The following is a 26,618-nucleotide window of genomic DNA, read 5'->3' as shown; positions in this document are numbered from 1 at the left end:
ATCGCTCTACACCTCCTCTTTAGTGATGTCGCTAACATAAAATTTTCTGTTCGCGAACGGCGTACGCAAACTTCCGCAAATGTTCGCGAACGGGCGAACCAGGCAAACCGCCATAGACTTCAATAGGCAGGCGAATTTTAAAACTCTTTCTGGCCACAATAGTGATGGAAAAGTTGTTTCAAGGGGACTAACACCTGGACTGTGGCATGCCGGAGGGGGATCCATGGCAAAACTCCCATGGAAAATTACATAGTTGATGCAGAGTCTGGTTTTAATGCATAAAGGGCATAAATCACCTAACATTCCTAAATAGTTTGGAATAACGTGCTTTAAAACATCAGGTATGATGTTGTATCGATCAGGTAGTGTAAGGGTTACGCCTGCTTCACAGTGACAGACCAAACTCCCCGTTTAACGCACCGCAAACAACCGCAAACAGTCTATTTGCACAACCGCAAACTCCCCATTTGCACAAGGTTGGATACCAAGCTAGCCATGTCCCGTTCCTTGTCCTCACTGATGTCATTGAAGGTCTCTTCCTCCACCCAGCCTCCACCCAGCCACGTACAACACCAAGGGTCCCCGAAAGGTGACAACAAGCCCCCTGTATTTTTTTTTTTAAATGTACACTACTGTTACACCAGATATGAGTTGCACTGGTGTGACACTGTGCCCTGGCAGGCCCTGAAACGCACACATGTGAAGGAAACTGACTGCTATTATATTACAGTCAAAAAAGGTGGTTGTTTTTTTTTTTTTAAGTGCAAACTATTGTGACACCCAGTGGCATACTAAGGGTTGGGCGGCGGGGGCGATCCGCCCCGGGTACCACTCACTAAGGGGGTGCCCGGGGTGCACTTTCACAGGGGCGGCATTTCGCCACCCCTGTGTCTTATGAAAAGGGACTGGTGTGCCGCGAGTTCGTGTATCAACGCGATTTCCCATCAAGCAGCAGTAGGTCCTGTTCTCGCGATCCGCGATCCGCGAGATCCACTATACACACACACTGCATATACTGCATACACACACACTGCATGCACTATACACACACTGCATCCACTACGCAAACACACTGCATTCACTACGCAAACACACACTTATACATGTGTCTGTCTGTGTGTCTGTCTGTGTGTGTGTGTGTGTCTGTGTGTGTGTCTGTGTGTGTGTGTCTGTGTGTGTGTCTGTGTGTGTGTGTGTGTGTGTCTGTGTGTGTGTGTGTGTGTCTGTTTCGGTGTTCAGTGCCAAATACATTTAAAAAAATTGCAGTTGTTTTTTACATTTCAAAGTGGGGGGTGCCAAATAAAGGATCCGCCCCGGGTGCCAAATACTCCAGGTACGCCCCTGGTGACACCAGATATGAGTGGTGGCACTGGGCAAGTGGGCACAGTATACGCTTTGAGCCTGACACACGCTGGCAGGCAGGCAACTGCAATTAGATTACACAGAAAAAAAAGCAGACTGATGTTCTAGCCCTAAAAAGGGCTTTTTTGGGTGCTGTCCTTACAGCAGAGATCAGATGAGTCCTTCAGGACTGTAGTGGACACTGAATACACTAGCCTAGCTATCGATATCCGTATTAAATCAGCAGCAGCTACACTGTCCCTCCTCTCACTAAGAATGCAGCTTCCAGGGGGTGGGGCCTAGCTGTCATGGAGGAAAGACGCACTTCATGTGAGCTCCCTCAATATCTCACTTTAAGCAGTTATCAACAAGCGAATTTCACCCCAGAAGGGGATGACCCAGCAATGCTGCTACTACCTGACCGACCCGACATGCGGTCAGCAACTCGACAGAGTCTTACTTACCTCCACGTGGTAAGTGTGGCCTGGTGCTCACCGGGCGGGAGAGGGGATGCCCTGGAGCAGCTACTTCCCGGCAGGAGCTCCATTACCCCCCCCCCCCCCCCCACACACTCACCGGTGTGGGTTATCCTGGTCCACCCCTGAGAGGTGGTCTGGAGCTAATGGACGCACAGAGCACAGCCGCCCAGGCTGACATACTCATCTGCGACTCTCCCAGATGGCGGCAGCCGCGTGTCCTCCTGGTACCAGCAAAGCATGGCAGGATATTGAGTCTAAGCTGGACAGACTCTTTAATCAATTTTGGAAGCAAATAACAAGTAGGAAGCCCCAACAAGCTCCACCACAGCTAAGCGAAGCAGTCCCTATTAAAATCCACCAACGCAAAAGGCGTTGAAGACGGGACCGGAGGCACAAACGGAAATGCAGAGCCTGCCCCACGTCAAGCACTCGGCTCCACCTTAAGCCACCACAATCCCGCACCGGACCGATCCGACCATCCGATCCACCACCGGGACAGATCCGACCACCCGACAAAACAAGCTTCCACCACCTCAAGCCGCGAACCCGGTACTCAGCCAGAGACTTGCCTTTGTTGTTCCAGGTATCAGGGACTCCCAGGGTCTGCACCTGGCACCCAGAAGGGATCGGATGAGCACAAGCAGTAAACAGCAGCCTGCCAAGCATGTCCCACTATAGCCGATCCTCCACACCATGCCTTTGATCACATGAACTGCTCTCTGCACATTAACTAATCGTAAAGTAGCAAGCGTTTAAACATGTCATTATTTCACCACCTAAAGAGTTTATTGTCGTAGTTCCTTACATGCCTTTACCTTAACCATTCATGTATTATGTTATTCACTAGTCTCATCTCATGGGGCTACTCACACTTGATTTATAACTAGTGGTGGAGCTGCTGATATAAATACACAGTTGATAACGTGCAAGCTACACCCTAAACATGACAGCTATCTTTCACAACAATGTACTGCAATATACTCATACCTTCAGTGCACCTAGCCATGATATACGCACGTTCAGCCTAGCATGCTCAAATATAACACTTCTCTCCAAAAAAAAAAAAAAATACCAAAAAAAAAAAAGAATGCAGCTTCAGAATTAATCTAAATTGTATGCTGTCTAGGAGGTGGGAGGGTCTGGGAGGGAGGGTCTGCTGCTGATTGGCTGGAATGTGTCTGCTGACTGTGAGGTACAGGGTCAAAGTTTACTCAATGATGACAAATAGGGGCGGACCGAACATTGCATATGTTCGCCATCTGTGGCGAACGCGAACAAGCGATGTTCGCCAGGAACTATTTGCCAGCGAACCGTTCGGGACATCACTACTCTTCTTCCTTTCTTGGACCAAGGTTTTAAACGAGAAGCCTCAGACCAGGCGCAACTGATAAGCTGAAAGCATCAACTGATGCTCTGCCTTTTACTAGCTCACCATTCAGAAAATAGAGTAATTAAGGTACGTACCTTTTTCACTTATATTTCTAAATGGGGAGAGTGTCAAAATGCTCCTAATTAAATAACTTGATGGGTATAATTTCTACAAATACATATTTTTATTCAGCAGTTTTGGGTTGTTTGGATGCTATTAAAATAAACCTTTTCAGCATACGAAATTCTAGTTTAGCTTCCACACCACAGAACATTTCTTGCAATATTTGTCCTGTAGCTTCCGACCATTAAGTTAAATCATGGATGTCAGGCATTTTAACATCACTAATAAGTGAATCTATTTTGAATTTTGTTTCTTTAGTTGCACTAGTTTCATTAGAAAAGTTATTGTTTATTTATTTTTTCCAATGTTGTAATATTTTATTCATTCAATGAATTAAAATTCAATTATTATGTACAGGGGAACAAACACATAGCAAACGTGACATAAAGGTGTTGGTTCCAACTGCATGGAACCTTCGGAAAGCCTTGGCCACTGGAGGGTTAAAGAAACATATATATCTTATTTTTATTTTCAAAAACACATTAATGCAGTGTTTCCGTGGTGTAGGCTTTTTATGAAAGCTATGAATTCTATTTCAACTTATTTTCTTTTCATTTATTGCACAAGATTCCCATCTAAGCTGCCATGGAAATCACGTATTAGTTCTTCCTCATTTCACACAAATGAAAAGCCCGAAGGAGAGTTCATCTTAACTCTACTAAACTCTCCAAGGTTGAATGTTGCAAGAATCTTCGATTTTTTTAATTGTGTGACAAGAAATGACATTCTTTGGAAAAAACTCAGAGTGCTGAGAATATGATGTGTACAGTGTTGTACACTTAATTAACCCGCAAAACATATCTATGAAACACCCTTACCTCCAGAGCCCTCAGATAAGCCTCAAACCACATCAATTCTATTTCAGCAGTTGTATTCGTGTATTTTACTTGTGTCTGAAAAAGTTATAATTGCTCTATTACTACCACATAGTTATATAATTGTTTAGGTAAACTTACTACTTAGAGGGACACTAAAGGCATCAAGACCACTTCATCTCAAAGAAGTGGTTTGGGTGCAGTACCCCTGCAGTTCTACCTTGCACTGTAAAACATTGCTGTTTTGTAGAAACTGCAATGATTCCATTATCTTCCTGAGAGAGCATTTGATTGGTACAGCTAAGCAATTTGTTGTACATGCGCATTAGCTTCTCAATGCTTCTCTATGGGGAAGCATTGGATTTGCTGAGATAATCAATCTTGATGATCTTAGCCAAGGAGATTAAGCAAGTGCAGCAAGAAAAGTGCGGCAAGATAGTAAAGCTGGGTAAAACTAACCTTTTAGACACTCACCAGCGTGGGAAGGGGCAAGATACCAAAATAGATAGGGTAAAACTATAGTTAGTTTATAGATAGTATAGGTATTGTTGCCACAAGCCCCTGACAAAGTCATTTAGACGAAACGCGTAGGGTGGCAGGTTATTTACTTTTATTGATTTTTTTTACTGTGGACTCTATATCTACTTTGTCTTCATATCCTGATGGTTATTCCTGTTCCTGGTTTGGAAGACGTCAAGTTGATTTGATGAGCCTTTTTACTACTGTTATTTTGTTAGTGCATACAATAAAGCTATACACTATGTTTTGTTTCTGTGCTTTGTCCCAAGCCTCCATTATGGAATAGGAGAAGAAAAGAAGCACTTGAAGAGATTCTTCAAGCCTGTTCTCGCGATCCGCGATCCGCGAGATCCCGCCTTTCTATTCTTACATTTGTGAGTGCATTTCAGTCCTTTTTCTTTTTCTTTTTTTTGTTTCTTATCTGCACTATTGTGGTCTCCCTTTGTATTTCTAGGTTGTGCATTTTATATTGTTTTATATTTACGGTTTTGAAGACATTGAGGAGTCTTCGCACTTCCTATTTTACGGGGTAATTTATATATATATTTTTATATTCTGTCCCCTTTCTTATAGCCACAGGGGTTTGCATTTGGTGCAAATAAATTATTTTTTGTCTAAAACTATAGTTAGAAATACGTGTTTGTATAGTGTTAGAAATACATGTTTGCATTCCTCACCCTGCCGTGTTCCTTAGAGGGAATTAATGAAAATTGGATCGATCAGTCATTTTTGATAATGTCGATATTAATTACTTGCATATCTTTGCTTAAAAAACTGAATAATTTTGTAAAAGTTTCTACTAAATATTATATCAGTGAAGTATATTACTCTACATTTGTTTTCTGGATTCTTTTTTTTTTTTTTGAGGTTGCCCCAGAGATTTATCCTCAATAAAGGATAACTTTATTAACTCAACAGCAATAGCTGAGAAAAAAACAGATTAATGTTGCCTCTTATGCCCCCAGGATGCCTTCCAGAAAAAGGACAAGACTACAATAAATTGCAATATGTAATTGTTCAACATAACAGGGAAATTCAGCAGACATTCCCCATCTACCCCAATATCTAAGGGCAATAGAAGGTTTCTACCTTCTTGAGACCTTGCTCACTACAAATACATTTAAAGTTCCCAGGTCACAGATAACTTATTACATTGTTATCTGTTAGGTATTACTCATTAACAATCTTACTCCTCAACTTACCTGGAATACACAGCAATTTTTCACACTCTTCCAATGCTATGTAACTAAAGATGTTTTGATCTAAAAAGATATTTCGCACATGCCACACAGCAGGAGGTTCACTACAGATTACCTTCAGCAAAGAGCTCAAGGTCCCAGCTCAGGGACTACAAACTTTTTTTTAATATCAGCTGTTTTCTGTTCTTTTCATCTATTGATTATCTTAAAAGGACTGAAATGGTATCACATGGTAATGGGCTAAAGAGGATTCCATCAGTCATTTTTTTTATCAGAAGAACATGTTTGTTCTGTTATGTATTGATACAGCTGTTATTATGGCTTATCTTTGCTTTCAGATCTAAACTGCCTTAAACATGTCATCTTAGGATGAGAAGTATTGCTAGGCTCTGACAGAATGTTAGAGAAAAACTTTAGTAACTTTTCATTAACATACCATCTTAAAAGATATATATTTTCCACGTATATTGATTAAAATTAGGTTTTAACTAATATCTTCTTTTTGTGATCCTTTTGAAAAATTGAATATCTATTTTCAGTATGAATTGAAAGGTGACATTTTCGTTATTATTGGGTTTGATTGTAAATATAATTATTATATAGAGATTCTACATATTTTCATAGACTTTTTTATGGAATGAGAAGGAAAACCATTTGCTAAACTTAAAGAAGGCGAAACAGGCAGGAGATCCAACATGGATGATGTTTGTTGGGCAGTCAGGAATAAAATTAGTATGAACATATTAGTTGGATGTTATTTGTACTATAAAGGGAAATGGAGAAGTCAAATCAGAAGATACATTTTAATAAATGAGTCCCCAAAATATTGGAAATTGCATTATACCCCTCACCTACTACACTATTCTAGTGTGTGGATTTTCTGGGACACCAGAAAAATAATCAGTGAATGTTAGATAAGCAGATAGGGGTTACATAGAAAGGCCTCCCCCCAAATGGATCGCAAGATAGCCATCTCAGCACAAGGCCTTTATGACACTGATGAAAGGTCTTTAAACGGTGGATATACCAGGTTCTGGTTTGAAGCATCCTCCTCCCCCAAGTGGAAGGAAGGCCTGGTAGTCGAGGCCTCCATCATGGCTGTCACAAAGGCCAGTGGGACAGGTGAGCAGGAGAAGGTCTTCAGAGCATAGCCCAACTCTGAATGATATTGGGACCAGGGCACAGAATTTATGCACAGGTGGAGGCAGAGACCGGGACAGTGGAGGCAGTAAATAGATCTATCCTCTACAAGATGACCTAGTCAAGATGTTGGATCTTCCCACCAAGATGGCAAAGGGTCTGTTGGACGATCCAAGAGCCCACAGGCATCTCTTCCTGCCTCTCCATCAGTGACATGATCACACAAATGCGTGTGGGTGCAGAGTCATAGCTCTGCCCCTTCCCTTGATGGAGGTACATATGTGTTGAAAGCATCATGGTGCATTTCTGGTGCAGATCCTAAATGCTGGTTGGTTTGTCTCAGCTTAGATAAACTTATTCAAGTTATGCTGCCAGCTTGGGTCTGGTTGGGTTGGATGCTAGAGCAGACAAGCACCTCTCATGGAGTTGAGTCTGAACATGGGATGCACTCTATCATTGGTGCAAGTGAGTATTCTGCAAATGCTTAGCAAGCATTGCCTGTGGTCCAACCTAGTGTGGGACAGGATGAGATTGTAAAGTTACTACACATGTAATGCTGGAAACGGCACCTGCGTACAATAAGGTTACATCTGCAGGGCATGGTTCCTTGGGTGGTCCTATTCAGGAAACAGTTTTGGATCTGGTTCGGGGTCATTCCCCTCAAGTTCCTTCAGCAGTAGATTTGTCTGATACTGGGTCATTTTCCATTACACCTATTTGTGAGATGGTTTCCATGGGGCTGCATGTGGCTTCAGAAATTAAAGAAAAATTCTAAAAGTGTATACGTTGATCTGCTTTTCCTGGTCCTTAATTGAAGGCTTACAAAGTGTATGGTGGCCAGTGCTGAATTAAATATGACCAGCAGTTCAGGCAAAAAAAATGGCTGTTCTGCCACACCTAGACATTGGGGTACAGAATGGCAGCCTGTGGTTGTTGTAGATGACCCTGTGCCACCCAACATTTCAGGGAGATGCCAATGCTAATATAACTGTGCCAGTTGGAGGTAAACAAATGGATCTATTGGGTCTTCAACAAAACCCACAAAATATGGTATAGCTAATGCTGGTTTAAGCACGGATATTGATACTGTGGATGTGCACACCTGTATTGCTATGTTTCAAAAAAGCCCTTGTCCTAAGTCTACCTCTAGGGAAGAGGGTCCTTGCGTAGAGGATGTCAGTGAGCATGTACAAGCTGCTCCCATGGCTCATGCGATACCCCAGGGGTGCATGACTCTTAGGGGGCGGGTGGTTACAGAGGTATTCCGCATTCCATTTTTTCAATGGTTGGTAGCAGAGGTCACCAGATCATCACCTTGATTTTGTGTTTAGGGGTCCTGGTGATTTGAAATGTGTTCACTTGCTAGGAACAATTTGGGCGGTGGCAGTGAATTTTAGTGTTTCTCTGACTGAGGATACGGCATTCTGGTTTTATGTTCACCCTCATCTGTTGTAAGATTGTCTAATTGTTTCCGGTTTTTGTTTTAGGCTCCCATCCACATTTTGTTTGGATCTTTGTTCATGTATTGGGCTGCTTAAGGGGCTGAGGAGTATACGTATAAACATAATTTGGAGTTCTTTTACGAGCAGGTTAGAATCAGATGGAGTTACAAGCAAATCCCTAATGTGTTGTTCTTAGCAGGTTTGTGTCCAGACCTACCTCTAATGTGCTGGTTCATGCAGGGAAAAAAAATATATTGGGAAGGATACCATGGTGGATTTAATTCATACTTATGAGCAGCATATAGTGCATTGCTCACCCAATGCCAAGACGCTTAAGTGGTGTAGAAGGAAAGTACATCTTACGATGTCTAGGTTTTTCAACAAACCAGGTGGACTGGTAATTTGGCAATGCAGAATTAGAAAGGGAGAATTGGGATATAATAAGGGCAGATTGTGTTGGCTGTTTTTTTGGTAAGGGATGGGGTACATGAAGAGAAGGAGAAGTGGTCAGCAGTCATGTACAAGGACACTCACAAAATTGAATGATAGAACTTCAGAGACAGGTGGAGAAACATGTGCGAATTGTATGTAATTTCCTCCCTCCCTAAGACTAATATTTTAACCCTAAACATGGAGTTGCCTTTCAAATAAAAGTGTGATTTCCATCATTTGCATTTCTGTTAATTTCCTCTTTGACCAAGTTGTTGCAAGGTAGAAAGTAAAGAAAGAATCTGACGGGTAGGACAGTTAATTCCAGCTGATGTGACAATCTAACGAGGTTGAATAATCAATATATGAAATAACAGAGACCCGGTGATGTAATAACCTGCACATTTCCAACACTAAACAGTATATTCTACATTGTGGCTTTTTTATTACTACAAATCATTACATTCTAATTGAAAATGACTTTGTTCCCCGCTGCAGTAAATAGAGCTTACATTTCGGCATTTCCAGCAAGCAGGAAATAAATCTATAATATTATTGAACAATTCTACATAAATATGCCAGAAAATCTTGATAGCATTTCCGTAGTGGTAACAAAATATGCAATTTTACCTGAACATACGGTTTGCGGAGGATGCCTTGGAGGCGATGTTATTAAAGAAGACTTCAAGCTCTTGATCGTTATCGAAGTCAGCAGCGATCACAGTACGGACAGGAGAAGGCATGGAGAACTTCTGAGTAGCAATATCCTGTTTGGATAAACAAGAAAGGTAGGCTTAAAATTACCTATTGTTAAAGGCAATCTGCCTCTAAATGAATTGTCTTATGAGAAACACTTTAGCAGCCAAGCACACATGAAAAAAGGTTCTGATAAGGAGAACCTTTTTACATGAATAATAAAAATTACTCATATGTAAATTATATTTTTAATATCATATTGTACATCACAGAAAATAGAACCATTGCACACCATTTGGAGAACAAGTCTTTGTGATAACCATTAAAAAAAAAAAAACAATGTAGCACAAATGTGCAAATTTAGCTATAGTGTAAAACAAATTGTGTTAAAGTGCTAGCGCAACAAAATATGCAATAATTGAGCCTCTCGTGTGCACTGTCCGTCACCCCCAAACCTTTTTTCTGGTTAAAATGAGATTACATTGAGCACTTTACTTTATCTAAGTCATACATTGCTGAATAATACACTGAACACAACTTTCAAGCACCACGTTTGCAAGATCTAGAGAAGGCCTCGATTCCCAAAGAACATTTTGTATGTCGCCTGCCATTGCAAAAACATATGAATACAACATTCTCCATCAGATATAGATATAAAAAGCACGGGTCAAAATTTAGAGTAATTTAGAGTAAGGTTTAAGGAGTCAATAACTGTTTTATTAATTAACCAATTTCAATATTATTACATACAGAGATTTGTTTGACTATGTACGGAAGATGATGTCTTTTAAATGAGTTCCATGTACCACCTTGCAAGATTGGGCTCTTTCAATTATATTGTTCAGAACAATAGTTAATGTTTGATGCTTTAGCTCTCAAAATATTCAGCTACTCATGCCTTAAGTTTTAAATTCATTTTGAATTCCCTTTAAATTCTCACTTTTGTGAATAACGGTGACAGATTAAAATATAGAAGTACCCATTCATCCAAGATTGTCCTAGCATGCCATCTGTTGGGTCCTGCCTTGGGTTGTCTAGTATCTCATCCTGGTGGATGACTCTAGCTTTAACGACACAGAGGATTCTACATGATTATATTATGTTATTATTTATATAGCGGCAACAAATTCTGCAGCGCTTTACAGTGGGTGGATGAATAGACATGTAGTTGTAACCAGACAAGTTGGACACAGAGGAACAGAGGGGTTGAGGGCCCTGCTCAATGAGCGTACAAGCTAAAGGGAGTGGGGTAAAGTTACACAAAAGGTAAGGATAGTATTAGACTAATGACAGTTGCAAGAATCGGGAGCTATTAACAGTTTAATTGAAGAAGTGGGTTTTTAATGATTTTTTGAAGTAGTGGAGACTGGGCGAGCATCTAATGGAGGAGGGAAGTGAGTTCCACAGGTACGGTGCAGCCCTCGAGAAGTCTTGAAGGCGAGCATGATATCAAGTTGTACAAGGTGTACAATGGAAAATTAGCATTCAATTGTCAACAAGCAATACATTGCACAGGTAGACAAAGGGTGTCCTATACTTGGCACACCAGAATGTCTTATGACAACCAGGCATGTTTGATCACTGTGCACAATATTTACAATTTTTAATTTTGCCGCACGCCATCTTATGATCTGTTTTAGGAAGTCAGATTTCACACCTGCATATTATGTGTCTGCATGAATAATGATGTGATTTGCAAAGCAATTTTAAAACTGGATGTGTGTAGAGATAAAATAAAGAATATTTTTTTTGCAGTACGAGCATATTTAACAAAACAAAAATCCACTGTATGAAGCGGTCTCTCTCTTTTTTTTTTTTTAACCTAATGTGTAAGTACTACAGCATCTGAAGCATGCAGCGCAGGAGGAACAAAGTCATAAATTTTGATTATATTTCCATTGGCTAGATATTGCAGAGATCGGCACGGAAATTTATTATGATATACATTTAATTCCAGAGGCTCACAAAGCATCATAGTAGGACGAGAAAGAAGAGCTCAGGGTGTGACAGCTGCATACTTTCTATGGCAACAGTTATAAAATAAAAAGAAATCATGTACTTGAATTAATTGGTTAATGCAGCGTCTGGACCTGGCTATTATAGTCATAATGATGAAGCTATCTTCTACTGGATAAACTACACTATAAAAATATGACATGTTATAATGGTATTCTAAAGGACACATTTAAGAGTTCACTTGCTATACAGTGAACGGACCAACGAAAGACGTTTCGCTTTATTTGTAATAAATGCTTCAGTTGCCGGTATGAACAGTCTTCATCTGAGATATCATATACTGTGCTCTGATTTACAAAAACAAAGGAAGAAAAGAAAACAAAAGAAATAAGCAATAAGAAAATGCACATGACTTGATCCATTTAGCTTTTTCTTTTTCACTTTTTTTTCAATTGACAATTTTAATTTTCATAAAGTAGATGGGATACAGAAAGAAAGAGGGGGGTGGGGGGATCAAAATTTGTATAACAAGCGATTCCATCACAATGTACAATGGGGTTTGTCTTTTGTGGTCTTATCTTAGTATCTGAACGGCAGGAAGTAAGAGGGTGATGTCGGAAACCCTCTAGGTTGCGTCGTATGTGTGCGTTTATAGTTATTTCGTATAGCGCATCAAAGTTTCATTTATCACATTAAAGTTTTTGATCTACTGTCTTGATTTGGTTGACCACTAACCTCTTGTACCTGAATGGATTGTACTACATGCTCAGGCATTTAAGATCCTCCAACTGGGAAGAAACAATGGGGAGATGTGGGTGGGGTTGGAGGGGGGGGGGAGGTGTATATCTTAGTGTAGTGTGGTGCATAGCATCAATTAACCATGGCGTATGGTGGCCATTGCGTATAAGCAATAGGGCCTTCTGGAGTTTGCGACTTGGCCGTGCTTGTATCCACAGAGGGGTCAATTCGGTTCTTTATGACTTAGTACGGGGACGTGGATTCTAGAGTCTGTTGCGTGTGGTGGGAGAGGTTGGCGAGCTATGGGGTAGCATTAGCATCCGTTCGTGGCTAGCACCTAATTGGCATATGGTTACCATTAGTTGTTTTGTCCCTTAGGTTCACCCATGGTGCCCAGTTTGTTTGGAAAAAAATGTGTTGAGCGACAGTCTTGTTTGACACACTCTCATATGTATAATACTGGTGGAATTTATCTAGTAGTTGGGTTCGGGAGGGACAGTGGGGTTGTTTCCACTGAATTGCTATTAGATTTCTTACTGCTAGGATAACAATGGCCATTATGCTTCGTACATATATTGGGGTTGAACGCGGGTATGAGAGGAACAAACCTATGTGTACATCCATGGGTGGCGATGAGATACCCAGGGACTGCAAAACAGTCTGTGCCTCTACCCATAGGGGTCGTATTCGTTGACACGTCCACCAGATGTGGAGCATTGTGCCCCTTTCAGTCCGGCACCTCCAGCAGTGTGGTGGTACTGTGTTGTACATCGAGTGGAGTCTTTGGGGTGTTAAGTACCACCTATATACCAGCTTTTTGTGGGCTTCTACATGGGAGTAGCACTGTGGGGATGCCAACACCTCAGTTTCAGTTATCGAGCCAGTGCCCTCCGTGAGCCATTGGATCACACATTTTGGGGTGCCTATGGTTGTGGCCCCTAGGGTCAACTGATAGCATAGGGATAAGGATTTGGGTTTGTTGGGAGTTTACCAGCATCTGTCATACAGTGTTGCTATCTCCCTTGAGCCTGGGTCGTAAAGCGTATGGCCTTGCGTTACATGTAAGGGAATTACACTCTTGAGTTGCAGGTAAGGAAACACTGAAGAATTGGTGAGTTTGAATTCCTCCTGTAGGTCTGGGAAGGGTTTAATGAGGTTACCTTGCATAACTTGTTCTATGTGGGTAATTCCCAGTTTGGCCCATGAGCGCAGCGAGAGCCAAGGTGAGATTGCTTTTAGTGCTGTCAATGGCGTGCGAGGATGGAATTTATGGGTAATATTGTGTTTGTGACGTAGTTTATCCCAGTGGTGTATAGTTAGTAAAGTGGTCTGTAAAAGGGATTTGTCCCGAGGGGTGGAGCTAAGCAACCAAGCAGCCCAGACATGTCCAGTGAGAGCTCCCACGTCTGGGGACAAAAAACAGGGACTACTACCCAAAAATTGAGGCTGACACACTGCAACCCACGACAACAGAAACCGGGAGAGGCTGCTGCATCGAAAGGTGCTTCTCCCGAGCTCTGGTACAGCCAACTGGACACGCTACAGGCCCCATCAAAGAACTGCCACAGATACCCTGCAACGCCTCGGGGAAATCTTCCTCCAGTTCTGGGAGAAACTGGACCAGCACATACAGATGGCTCAGGCCAATCCACAAACTAAGACCCATGCCGGTGAGTTAGGGCACAAGCAGCGGGGAGCAAGGAGGGTGTCCTCGGGCACAGCGACAACACAGCCAAGTACCCCTACTCCGCGTAGCCCATCTGGGCTGAAGGCCACTAGGGCTAAAGCCCGAAAGCATCTTCCACAGCAGCGGAGGTCCCAGCGCCGTAAACGGAAGCAAACCACCAGACCCCCCAGCACTCCCACAAGAGGAGGAAACTCGGACTCTGGCAGTCACCGAGTTTGTGGCACTGTGATGCAGGCCTGCTCACCAGCCTGGGGCTGGAGGATCACCTGTTCCCGCACCCGCACAGCAGCAGCCCTATACAGCCCGACAGCATGCACCAGCGGTTTCCCAGAGACGAACGCCAACAGCAAGAGGCACACTCCTGCACTGGGTATAGGCTGAAGCCGACTACTATGCCTCCCAGTGGACATGCCGTTTTTGCACTCGGAGGGCACATTTACTGCTGTTGCTGCACGGACTATTTCTTCAAGTAACTACAAACTGTCACTGCATAGACTATGGGTCTCCAGGAACTAAGGCTGGCTATACATATAGCCTATATCACCCTTCGAACAGGCAAAACCTATGATAACGGCCACAAATGGCATTACAAGAAAAAGCGGTTCCCTTGTTTTAAGGCCTTGTTTTTATGTCTGCCATCATACTTTTATTGTACCTCCTTGCTCTAGCTACCGCCTTGAAGGCAACTTGTTTCCAGTGGCCCTAAGCCTTGTTAGCTACTGTCAGTACAAACCATATATTTGTAGATATAGGCCTAAAAAATCTTCTATGCTACCATTTTTATCTCTCATAGGCTAACAGGTGCAGCAAGTTATTACCACTTTTGCTTGAGTATCATAGATTAACATGGATACCCCACAACCTGTATTATATGCTACTGGTGGAACCCTGACATGTAATTTAGCTCCTAGGCCACAAAACTGTTTATACCAATCTTGTTATTGCTTGTGCGACCTACCCTTAAACATGTTTTATATTTTACACTATGCATAGTGACATGATCACCTCCTTTATACTCGTTTCCTAAAAATGTGCAAGTCTCATCTGTTACCTACCTGTTCACATAGAATGTTGACCATATAATATAAAAATGTGCATGTTCTTCATATATCATATAATGCATTGTTTGTGTTTATGGAAGCTTGCCTATGTGAATGTGATGTATTATAAGCTTGCCTGTATTCTATAATATATGCACAACCAAAATAAAGAATTAAAAAAAAAAAAAAGGGATTTGTCCCTGGGCCGATATATTGTGGGGGTCCACAGGAGATCAACCAGGGACGTCGTGCCAGAGTGGGCGACTTCCATGTCTACCCATTGGTACGTTCCTTTGTGGGTGTGTAATTTTACTGCTGCCTCTAGAATAGCTGCCTTGTAGTAGGCGTGTATATCCGGTAGACCGACTCCGCCTTTCACTGTGGCTTGTTGTAGAATGCGGTGTGATAGTCTGGGTTTTCGGGAGTCCCATATGTATTGGGATATTGTCTGTTGGAGTGTTTTAAAGAAGGAAGGCGGGACTTGTATGTGTAGTAGGCGGAATATGTACAGTAGCTTTGGGATTAGGACCATTTTAATGGTGTTGATCCTGCCTAACCAAGACAGTTTCACCGGTTTCCACATGTTACATTCCGATTTGCAAAGTAGGAGTAGTGGTTTATAGTTATAGTGAAATATTTGTTCCACCGTGGGCGCTATCTTAACCCCTAAGTATGTGACGTGGTCTTTTCTCCAGTCAAATCTGTATTCCTTAACAAGCTCTGCGGTTGTGGCTTTCTGTAGGCCTACAGGTAGAGCCTGGGTTTTGGCTTGATTTAATTTATAGTATGATAATCTACCATACTCATCTAAAAGCTTCAGTAGGGTTGGCAGGGATGTTTCTACGTCGCTTAACGTCAGGAAAATGTCGTCAGCGAACATAGATAGTTTGTACTCGCGTGGGCCTATTGACATGCCTTTAATGCCAGGGTGGTGTCTGATGACGTATGCCAGTGGTTCCAAACAGAGGACAGAGGGGGCAGCCTTGCCTAGTACCATTGGTGATATTAAATGGGGTGGACAGGAAACCCACATTTCCCACTTGTGCCGAGGGTCTGTTGTATAAGGCCATAATTCCGGAAGGTATTGGTGGGGTAAAGCCGAATGCTTGTAGGACCATTCGCATATAATCCCAATTAAGTCTGTCGAAGGCCTTCTCCGTGTCTAGCGCTAGGAGGAGGCCTTCTCCGTGGTTGGCATGTGTGTATGCGAGGATATTAAGGATTTTCCTGGTATTGTCCGAACCTTGTCTTGTTTTCACGAAGCCATATTGGTCATTATGCGTAAGCTTTGGGAGAATGTTGGATAGGCGGTTTGCTAGGAGCTTGGCGTATAATTTGATGTCTCCGTTGAGCAAGGAGATGGGCCTGAAGTTGGGGCATTGCGTTGGGGATTTCCCTGGTTTCGGGAGGGTGGAAATGTGAGCTTTCCGCATCTCAGGGGGCAGTGAGCCTTTTTCAAAACAGTGCTTAAATAGCATGAGTAGGTGAGGTGATAGGGTGGATGCAAATGTTTGATAGTAGAAATGAGTGTAGCCGTCAGGGCCGGGTGATTTGTGTTTAGGTAGTTGCGTAATTGTTTTTTTCTATTTCCTTTACGGTAAATGGTGCAGATAGGGAGGTTATATCATCAGGTGTCAGTTTGGGGAGGTTCGTCTTAGCCAGGAAATCCTCGATGGCAGATTTAGGGGGTGGTGTAGTTTCAGGGTCGTCTTTGAGGTTATATAGCGTGCCATAGTAGGATGCAAACGCATCCACTATGTCTTGTGGGTTCGTAAGTTTTCGTTTCGAGTCATCGGTGATGTAGGCTATTTTTGAGTTGGCAGTGTGTGCTTTGAGTCGTGCTGCCAGCAGTGCCCCCACTTTGTTACCTTGTGCAAAGAAGTTATATTTAAAGCGCTTAAGCATATGGGTCATTTTCTTTAATTCTATATCTCGGAGTTTGGATTGTAATGTTAAAAGTTGGTGTTGTAGGGGTTGTGTGGGGGCTGTCTTGTTTTTGTGTGTGAGGTTTGTGATCTCTGAGATTAGTGTATTGTAGTCTTTAAGTCGTTGTTTTTTGGCATAGCTACCTGCTCTGATTAGGATTCCGCATATAACTGCTTTGTGTGCTTGCCAGATGGTGGTTACATCTATGTCTGGGGTCAAATTTGTGTGAAAATGAGGTGATGTCTGCTCTTAGTTGTTCCGTGAGTGTTGGGTCCATTAATAGGGAGTTGTTCAGTCTCCAGGATCCTTTGCCTGATGCAGGGAACTGTTCTGCTATGGTTAGTGTTATAGGGGCATGGTCCGACCAAGTTATCAAGACTATGTGGGTCGTTACAACTTTATGTATTGTCGTGGAAGGTATGAGGAACCTGTCTATCCTCGTATAAGTGTTGTGCGCTGAAGAGTGGAACGTGTAGTCTCGTTCCAAGGGATGGAGAATTCTCCACGGATCTAGGAAGTTATTGTTTAGAATTTGGTGGCAATGTTTTGTTGAGTTTGCGTGCGGATGTTGTGGTAATTTTATGTGCTGAGGTTGTGTCCAGTGTGCAGTCTAGGAGGAAATTGGTATCTCCCCCTATTATGAGTTCCCCGAATCTGTACAGATTTGCCAGGGCGAACACGATATCCAGAAATTCTGTCTGGTTTGTGTGTGGGCCATATATATTGAAAAACGTATAAGGCTCATTATTAATGAGGCACTGGAGCAGGAGATATCATCCTTGTTTGTCGCTTATTTTTTTGATTAAGGAAAATGCTACAGATTTTCCTATCAGTATGGATACCCCTCTCTTTTTTTTCTTGAAGCATGAGTGATAGTCGTGGGGGAATAATTTGGAACAGAATTTGGGGCGGTGTCCCCATTTGAAGTGGGTCTCCTGGAAGAACGCTATTTGGGCTTTATGCTTTTTCGCCTCTTCCAGTGCTAGTCGTCGTTTGTGAGGTGAATTTAGGCCTTTAACGTTTAAGGACAGTATGTTGAGTGTCATTTGTGCGTGCGGTAGTGGGCAGCTGTTTGGAGCTCGACGCGGGGCGAATGTCCTTCATGTTGTGAAGGGATAGAAGCGGTACAGTTGCTGCGTCGTGATATATGTTGTGTGGGTATCGGTGGTGTTTTGCTATGTAGGTTGTAGGGACGATGCAGTGTGAGGTTGAACTCCCATTTTATCAGGGAAGTGGTGGATATTAGGTTTGCATGACTCGTGCAATAGGGCCTTATCAGAGTTGTAGTGTGACCAAACTGTTTGGTGGTTTTTAGTTGTTTTTCGTAGGGTGTTGTGAGCCATAGTTGATACAATAGTGGGGTAATGGATTTGAGGGGCAGGGGTGGGTACCAGGAGAAAATCTTGCGGTAGGAGAACAGGGTGATAAGAACTATATACAAAAAAAGTCATAGAGAGCGCCTTGCGGCTGAGACGGTGAAAGCATGGCTCCTCTGAGCCTGGGGGGGAAAGTTGTGGCAAACCAGACAGTGGTCGGCCCTCGGAGTTATCGGGAATTAGTGTCTGCTCTATGGCATTGTTTCCCTTAGCTCTGGTCCCTGATTAGGTGACCTGGCATTACAGCAAGGTCCGGCTGTGGGGGCATTTTAGTATCTTATTATTACTGCTATAGCAGTAGTTCAATGTTCCTTGTGGTGTGGGGCGTTACGTATGACTAACCATAGGTGCGTGGTGTGAAACACGCTCCAGTCCTCTTGCATCGCCGCTGTGGGGGGACCCGATGTTCGGAGTCCCGCCATAGCTACGAGGCTCGATAAGCAATTTTGTCTTTCATCTATTTTTCCCTCTTTTTTTCTCAGCGACCGCTTTAGGATCATATATAAAGAAAATCCTGCAATAAGCTTTTGGTAACCCTTAAGAAAAGTAAAGAAACAGAAAATCTTGGAGGAAAGGGTACGGAAAAATGAAATAAGATGTAACAAAGACAGTCTCCAATTAGTGAAAGTGTCAGGCTTATGTGCCCTTGTGCGGAAAAAAAAAGCAGCATGTATGTCTGTGGGAAAGTCACTTAGCTGAAGCTGCTGCATTCCAGTCGGTCGTCACTTTCCATGTGGGTCGCCAGCGTTCAGGTGGGGCGCCTCCGTCAGGTTGCAGTGGTAGGGCAATGTTCCACTCCGCAAGGGACCTCTTCCCCTGTTCCATGTTGGTAATATGGCGGTCCACGCCGTTGCGCCGGACAATTAAGCGTGCCGGGAACACCCACCGGTATAGGACGTTTGCGTCTCGCAGGGCTCTGGTGATGATGGTGAATTCTCTCCTTTTTGACAGTGTGGATGCGGAGAGGTCCGTGAAGAGCTGGATAGTCGCAAATTTCTCTGGTAAGTCTTGTGTGCGTCTGGAGGCTTTCATAATGCAATATTAATAGTAAAGTAGTGCAGCTTTGCAATTGTGTCCCTCGGACACTGTCGCAGGCAGATATTTTGGTTTAGGCAGCCTGTGTATGCGGTCGATGAGGAAGTCCCTCTGTGTAAGGTCTGGGACTAGGTGTTCGAAGAGGCTCGTGGCATAGGCCTGGAGATCCTGGGGTAAAACTTCCACCGGAATGCCGCGGAGGCGGATATTACTGCGCCTGTCTCTATCCTCGTGGTCCGCTACTTTCTCCGTTAGGCGGCCTAGCTGCTCCTTCATTTCGGTGTAAGCGTCTGCTAAAGTGCGCAGATATTATTTCCTCCGATTTATCTTCCAGACGGGACGTTCTGTCTCCTAATGCTTGGATGTCCGATCTAATCTCCCGCGCCATTTTGGACATTTCAGCTTGTAGTGAGGCCTGCATGGCCTGTAACATCTTGTGGATCGAAAGGTCCGTGGCTGGGGAAGCTGCTGGTTCAGAGACCGAGGTGAGGTCGCTGTTGTCGGAGTATGCTGCTGGAGATCTCGGCGTCTCGGCGCCATCTTGGGTCTGTAGGTGCGGCGAGGAAAGCTCCTGGACATGCAGCAAGGTTTGTTTGTGCTTGGATTTTTTGGCAGATTTCGATGCCATGTCTCTAATACCGTTTTTTGTGGTTTTCTGCGTGTGGTATAAGGCAGACTTTGCTATAATAATCGCTGCGGAGGGTTGGTTCACGGAGGAGCTAACAGCTCATGTGACCATTCAGTTGAGCCGTCAGGCCACGCCTCCTTCTTTTTCACTTTTAATGCCATACTTGGCCTTATGAAATACATATAATGACAGAGCCAGGATTTACACCAGGATTCTTCTTAGTCTTTAATTTCAAAGATTTAGGAGTTAATTAAAGCCTCAGTTTTGTCAAAACAGTCAACCATTCTTACTTTATGGTGCCTAACAAATTTGACGGTTTTTGAACATTAGTAATTTCTGTAAGATGGTCTAGATGTTCAGTAAAGAAGGTCGATATCGTAAGCCAAATTGTTCATGAGACATGGAGGCCAATAGCTTACAGATGAAAAGTCCAAAATTCTTTGTCAAGGGCAACATAAAGCTCCAACTGTTTCAGTTTACATCGTAGAAAGAGTGGATTATCCATGGTTCAAGAAATCAGGTACTAATGTTTCCAGACTAAGGGTCCACCTAATCTTAAGGCCAGTCACTGATATCTTGGACAAAACTCTGAAATCTTCATAAACCTGAAAACTCGGTTAATAGTTTACAGAACAAACAATGCTGATGATGTACGGGCAAGGTTTTGAAAAGTTAATAATGGGGTGTTATCTCAGCAGATCCTGATCTCTCTAAGAAAGATTAAAACACATTAAAGTAGGGGGGGAAATGGATGTTTAAGATTAAGCTTTTCATCGGTTTAACAATTACCAGACAGCTGAACAAAGCCCATTAGCCTTATAGCAGAATGTGACTTGCTTTTCACTGATACCAGTTTTGCTTCTTACTTAAAGATAGCTTTTCAAAGCATATTTAATTAACTGTTGTAGCTCTACTTTGTAATTACCTTTTTCCCAGGGTGGTTAACGGCCCATGTGAAGGTTAAACATGAAGAAGGGAGTTTAGGTGGGGAATCTCTATTATTTCACATCCCATCAGTTTTTTAATGTCTTTGATTTAAAGGATTTTGTCCTGTGTCTGTTCTGGAGATTTGAAGCTGCATCAAAAAATGTAATATCAGAGGAATGTGTTCGGCATCGGAAGAAAGATGAGCCACAGATTATTTGTACTTTGCTTAAGATCTTCCCAGAGTAGAAAGGGAACAATTTTATGCTGCCATATATTTTATTTTAATATCCTTTTGTTATGTTTTTAACATTCTTCACAAGTATGATACTGATGTAAAATATTTATTATTGACTCTGCTTCCCTCAAATCAATTTATATAAAAATAAATGCTCTTGTTTCATATTTAGGTGCAAACAATTATTATAAAATAAATTTTGAAATTCAATTTTTTGTTCCATTGCATTAATATTCTAATAAGAAACGCATGTTTGATCCTTAACTAATCAACAGTACAGTGACAAGTATAGCAATGTAGACAGTGTGACTTGTAATTAGAGTATGATAAAACAGCATTGCATAAATCAACACTGAAGAATGACAACAACCTATAAATAAAAAGCAGTTTGGGGTCAAATGTGTGCTCAGCTATTTCTTATTAAAACTGCTAACATATGTAATCTATGATACAAAAAATAAGAGAGAGAGGGGATGGACGGATAGAACGGGGCAGGAAAAAGGAGTCGCAAGGGAGACTAAGGTATAAGCACGTCAACAGATATGCTGAGAAAAAACAAGGAAACATGAGAAAAGGTCTGGGGATTAGAAGCTTGGGAAACAAGACTGATGAAAAGAAAGAGGATTTAAAAAAAAATACTTTTGGAGTCAGTAGAGAGAAAACGTAGAGAATGGAAGACAGAAGGAAAAAAAGAAAAACAAACAAGTGGGAATATTGGAAGCATGTACTATGAGGGCTATGGATAAAAATGATGGTTGAGAAAAGCAGAGAGGGAGAGCATAGTATACCCTAAAGGTAGGATAGGTGGCCGCCTAGAGTACGGGTTCAGAGTGTTTCTGTCATTATGTGTGTCACAGAGTGCTCGTGTCAGTGTGTGTGTCACTGAGTGCTCATATCAGCATGTGTGTCACTGAGTGCTCATATCAGCGTGTGTGTCACTGAGTGTTCGTGTCAGTGTGTGTGTCACTGAGTGATAATGATCATCATGACACAGCGATCATGTGTCACTGAGTGCTTGTGTCGATCGTGTCTCTGTGTGTGTCCCTGAGTGCTCGAATCAGCATTTCACTGAGTGCTCGTGTCAGCGTGTCACTGAGTGCTCATGTCAGCATGTGTCACCAAGTGCTCATGTCAGTATGTGTCACTGAGTGCTCATGTCAGCATGTGTCACCAAGTGCTCATGTCAGTATGTGTCACTGAGTGATCGTGTCAATGTGTGTCACCAAGTGCTCGTGTCAGTATGTGTCACTGTGTGATCGTGTCAATGTGTGTCACTGAGTGCTCATGTCAGCGTGTCACTGAGTGCTCGTGTTAGCATGTCACTGAGTGCTCATGTCAGCATGTCACTGAGTGCTCGTGTCAGCGTGTCACTGAGTGCTCGTGTCAGCGTGTCACTGAGTGATCATGTCAACGTGTCACTAAGTGTTGGTTTCAGTGTGTGTCACGGAGTGCTAGTGTCATGGCTGTGAGGGGGTATCTATGAATGGTGTGTGTATGTACAGTGTGTGTAGCATTCTATGTAGCAGGTAGCAGTGTTTTTTTTTTTAGTTTGTATAAAAGTGTGTGCAGTAGTATCTCCCAGTGCTGTGCTCAATCCACAAAGACATTAAAGGGATACTATAGTCACCAAAACAACCATAATGCAGGTTTGGTGTATTGATCATTCTCTTGCAGCCTCACTGCTCATTGCCTAAAGAATCCCTTTAATAATAAGCCAAAAATTTAACAAAAATAAAAACGAGGAGGTAAGGAATATGATCCCCACTTAAATGATATACCCCTGTTTATATGGAGTGCTTAGTCTATTAAATATGACAAATCTTTGAATATATTGAAATAGACTGCCATAGGAGACACACAGGACAAAATGTAGGGAGGGGGGTTTTAGCAGACAGAGAAAGCACCCCTACAGGACAGATGTCTACTCTGCCTAATGGGAAATCCAGCCCTGAGTGTGATTGCTGTGATCAGTTTATGTGTCAGTGTGTGTGTGTCAATGTGTGTGCTATTGAGAATTATTGCCAGTGTGCGTATGCGTGATTGTTAGTGTCAGTGTGTGTATCTGTGAGCATTAGTGTCAGTGTGTGTTAGTGGCAGGGAGTATATGTCAGTGTTTTTGTCTGTGACAGTATGTGCATATGTCAGTGAGAGTAAATATTTGTGTTGAATCCTTAAATAGGTCCTTTGCTATATATAGTTTTCTTAAGAGGACAGAATTCAAAATTGTAAACAGTTTTACTTAATTGATGTATTTCCAAGTGTTATGCACATATACATACATATAATATTATATGTACATGGTATTATTATGCATCAAATATAGACATATTAATTGAATACACGCTGATTAGTATAAATGTTTATATTCATGATACCCAAAACACTCAGACACCACATACACAATTCATCCATCACACACTGTCAGCACTCAACAAGCACACAGAGACACACTCAGACTCCCCCAGAGGATATAGTTTACAGCACCAAACACCAACAACACTCAGACACCACGTACACAATACTCCGTCACACTCAGAATCTTCCACACACAAAATTCAGCCATCACACACAACACTCAACCAGCACACAGAGTCACACTAAGACTTAGCCACCACATACAGTTTACAGCTCCCAATAAACACAACACTCACTACACACCTGCATGCACACAGTCCTCAACCACGCCTACACCCCCATTCACTGAACAGAGAGTTCTAGGAGGGGGCCTTAAACTCTTTATAGTTTTAATCTGATTCAGATAGCATAGTGAGCAATGCCAGTATATAAGTCCTACGTTTCTATGTTGGAACATGACATGTTAAGAATTCGAATTCTAGAGTTTTGCCAACATGTGGATTTTACCCACAGAATCAGCCATCACTCCAAGACCTCTGTTTATAATTACGCTGTGAGATGCAAATTGGCAGATCAGGCTCAGAATCCAGGTGGATAATTATCCAATAAACCAACCAATTCACGAGCTCAGTTCTTGTTATTACATGTAAATGTGTGAGTGGTCCTCAGTTTTAGGTTCATGTTTTGATATGTGGCTCTATTTTTATTTATTTATTTTTATTTAATCTAAATTATAGCTTAAAATATACCATAAGGTATAAACGATGACTGACAACTTTAAAGCAGGTTTATCTGATACAGATGTCCAGCTGTTAATGCAATACAACGCCCATAAGATTTACCAAGAAATCCACAGCTACTGGATGACAGAGGTTTGTGGGAATTATGAGAAATGTTCCCTGTGTGCCTTTTTTTTATTAATGGCTACCATTGTAAAATATTACAAAAATAAATGTGACATATTTTAGTTAAATATGCAGCATATTATTATATACACAAACACTCATGCGACTAAAATATAGAGAGTATTACACTGAAAAGAAAAAAAAACACTTGCAAAGTTGCAAATAGAAAAACTAAAATAGAAGAATTATACAGATATTAGATATTTAACCTATAAATACATTATTTAATGTAGTTTAAAACTACAAAAAGGTGTCTAAAGGTGTAAATTAAAAGTTTAAAAAAACTTAATTTTGGTTCCTTGCTTACATTAATATACAGGAAATAAATCTGTGCTTTATTAATGGTGATGTCACTTTGGACTTATAGAAAATATATTTGTTCAACCTTGAGGCTATTTTTCTGGTTTAATATTCTGAGAGAATGATAACTCCTCTTATCTGCAACAATCAGTAATCATCCATAATTTGAACAGAGAAGCGATGGCATAACAGGGAATGCTTGAGGCAAATACTCCTGAACTGCCCTCCTTTTTTTTTAACCCGCAATACCACCTATGACCATTGGCCACCTAGATGTCGTCTGTTTTGCTTTTTGCATTCTATACAATTTCCTTAAATAAGTGTATGTTGTAAGTTAGTATAGCATGTGTACAAGTGTCAAAGTAAATTCCGGCATGTTGACAAAAAGGATTGGGGGCACACCAAGAACGTGCATTCTGCATGAATGGTGCTGCCGTAATGTCCAATACTCATACATAATACAAATTAAGTTACAGCGCACACATAAAAATACACTTATGGATCTTATTAGGCTACTTAAAATTGCCTATCTTAGAAAAATAATATAGGGGTCCAGTTCCACCATATGGTCATATTGTGTTAAGCCCGCCACTACTTCACAGTACCCCAATATTGGTGGGTCCTACACAATTCCAAATGTGCGAGACAAATTAAATAGTGCTAAACAAGCTAAAGTGTATTCAATCAATCTATTGTAAGAGCATTGTGAGTATACAGAATACAAACAATGTGATAAAAGCAGTCACAAACAGTGTGAGTCTTGAGTGTTGCACAAATATGTAGGATTTTTTTTATATTATACACTAGTCATCTTCCCTCCTTCCTCTGTCACCTCCATTACTCAAAGACTTCCTCACTATTAATGATGTTACTATGTCCCCAGATAACCAAGTGAGTCCTAAGCAGGGCAAATCACACCTGAATGAGTAAAATTTTGATGTCCTCTCTCTTCATCCACAACACATTAAGTACTGCACACATTTCTTTGTTTTTGCATGTGTTAGAAAATTGTGTAAAGTAAGAATGCTTTTAAGAATAGAAAATATTTTTTTTTTTAACAATTAACAACATGCAAATTGAGTTAATAGAAGAAAAATTTAAATCAAATCAAATTTAGTATGACCACCCCTTTGCCTTCTTTTAGGTATAATTGCACACAGTTTTCACACATGCCTAAATATTTTACTGTACACACACGAATAGCCACAATGTTATAACTAACAATTTTCATGTATACATGTATCACATAGACCCAATGGAACACATTTATAATACAATCAGTATAACCATATAATCATGTGGATACATCAATGTATGTAGATATTTTATAATTTTGTGTCTCCTCTCTCTTCACCACTCCTGGTTCTTACCTTATTCAGAGAGGGAGATTAGCTGCATGCGATATCTAGAATCTCGTGCTGGTGGAGAAGAACAGCCTGCCCTGATGCCTCCTCTGAGCTTGCAGCTGCACATTTGGCTGGCAGAGGGTAGGTTACTGGATGTGACATTCAATCCTGGCACTTTGCCCATTGCAAAACCACATTAAAGACTGATTTCTGATGAGCTAAGAGTTAACACTCCACCAGCACCAGGGCCGCCATCAGGGCATGACAACCGCAACGGTTGTCATGGGCCCGGCGGTCCTGGGGGGCCCGGACTGCTCAGGTCGTCCGGGCCCCACATTCAGTGGGAACATACCGGGTCGCAGGGGGCCCTGCGACCCCGGTATGTTCCCACTGGGCCAGCCTCTTCTCCTGGGGGGCCCAGCAGCCGGTCACCTCAGGGCCCCCCAGAGGCTGGCCCTGCTGACTCCCGGCGGGCGCGCGAGGGAGCACTCTCCTCTGAGTGCTTCCTCTTCAGCTCCCTCGCGCACCGTACTGATGCCGGAGCCGGGAGATGACGTCATCTTCCGGCTCCGGCATCAGTACGCGGCGCGCGAGGGAGCTGAAGAGGAAGCA

The 26,618-nt window shown here is 42.1% G+C and overlaps 1 protein-coding gene across 2 annotated transcripts in view; it reads right to left on the bottom strand.

Moving 5' to 3' along the window:
• The window catches only part of CRTAC1 (cartilage acidic protein 1), a 478,485-nt gene that overhangs the window by 80,778 nt on the left and 371,089 nt on the right, over nucleotides 1-26,618 (bottom strand). For both annotated transcript variants that reach the window (XM_063435174.1, XM_063435175.1), the window contains exon 8: nucleotides 9,487-9,623. In XM_063435174.1, coding sequence (XP_063291244.1) covers nucleotides 9,487-9,623 — 137 coding nt within the window. The remainder of the gene's footprint in view (nucleotides 1-9,486; nucleotides 9,624-26,618) is intronic.

Source organism: Pelobates fuscus, chromosome 10 (assembly GCF_036172605.1).
Source record: "Pelobates fuscus isolate aPelFus1 chromosome 10, aPelFus1.pri, whole genome shotgun sequence".
Lineage (NCBI taxonomy): Eukaryota > Metazoa > Chordata > Amphibia > Anura > Pelobatidae > Pelobates > Pelobates fuscus.
The sequence above is the reverse complement of the archived record's forward strand: the minus strand, read 5'-3'. Positions and strand labels throughout refer to the sequence as shown.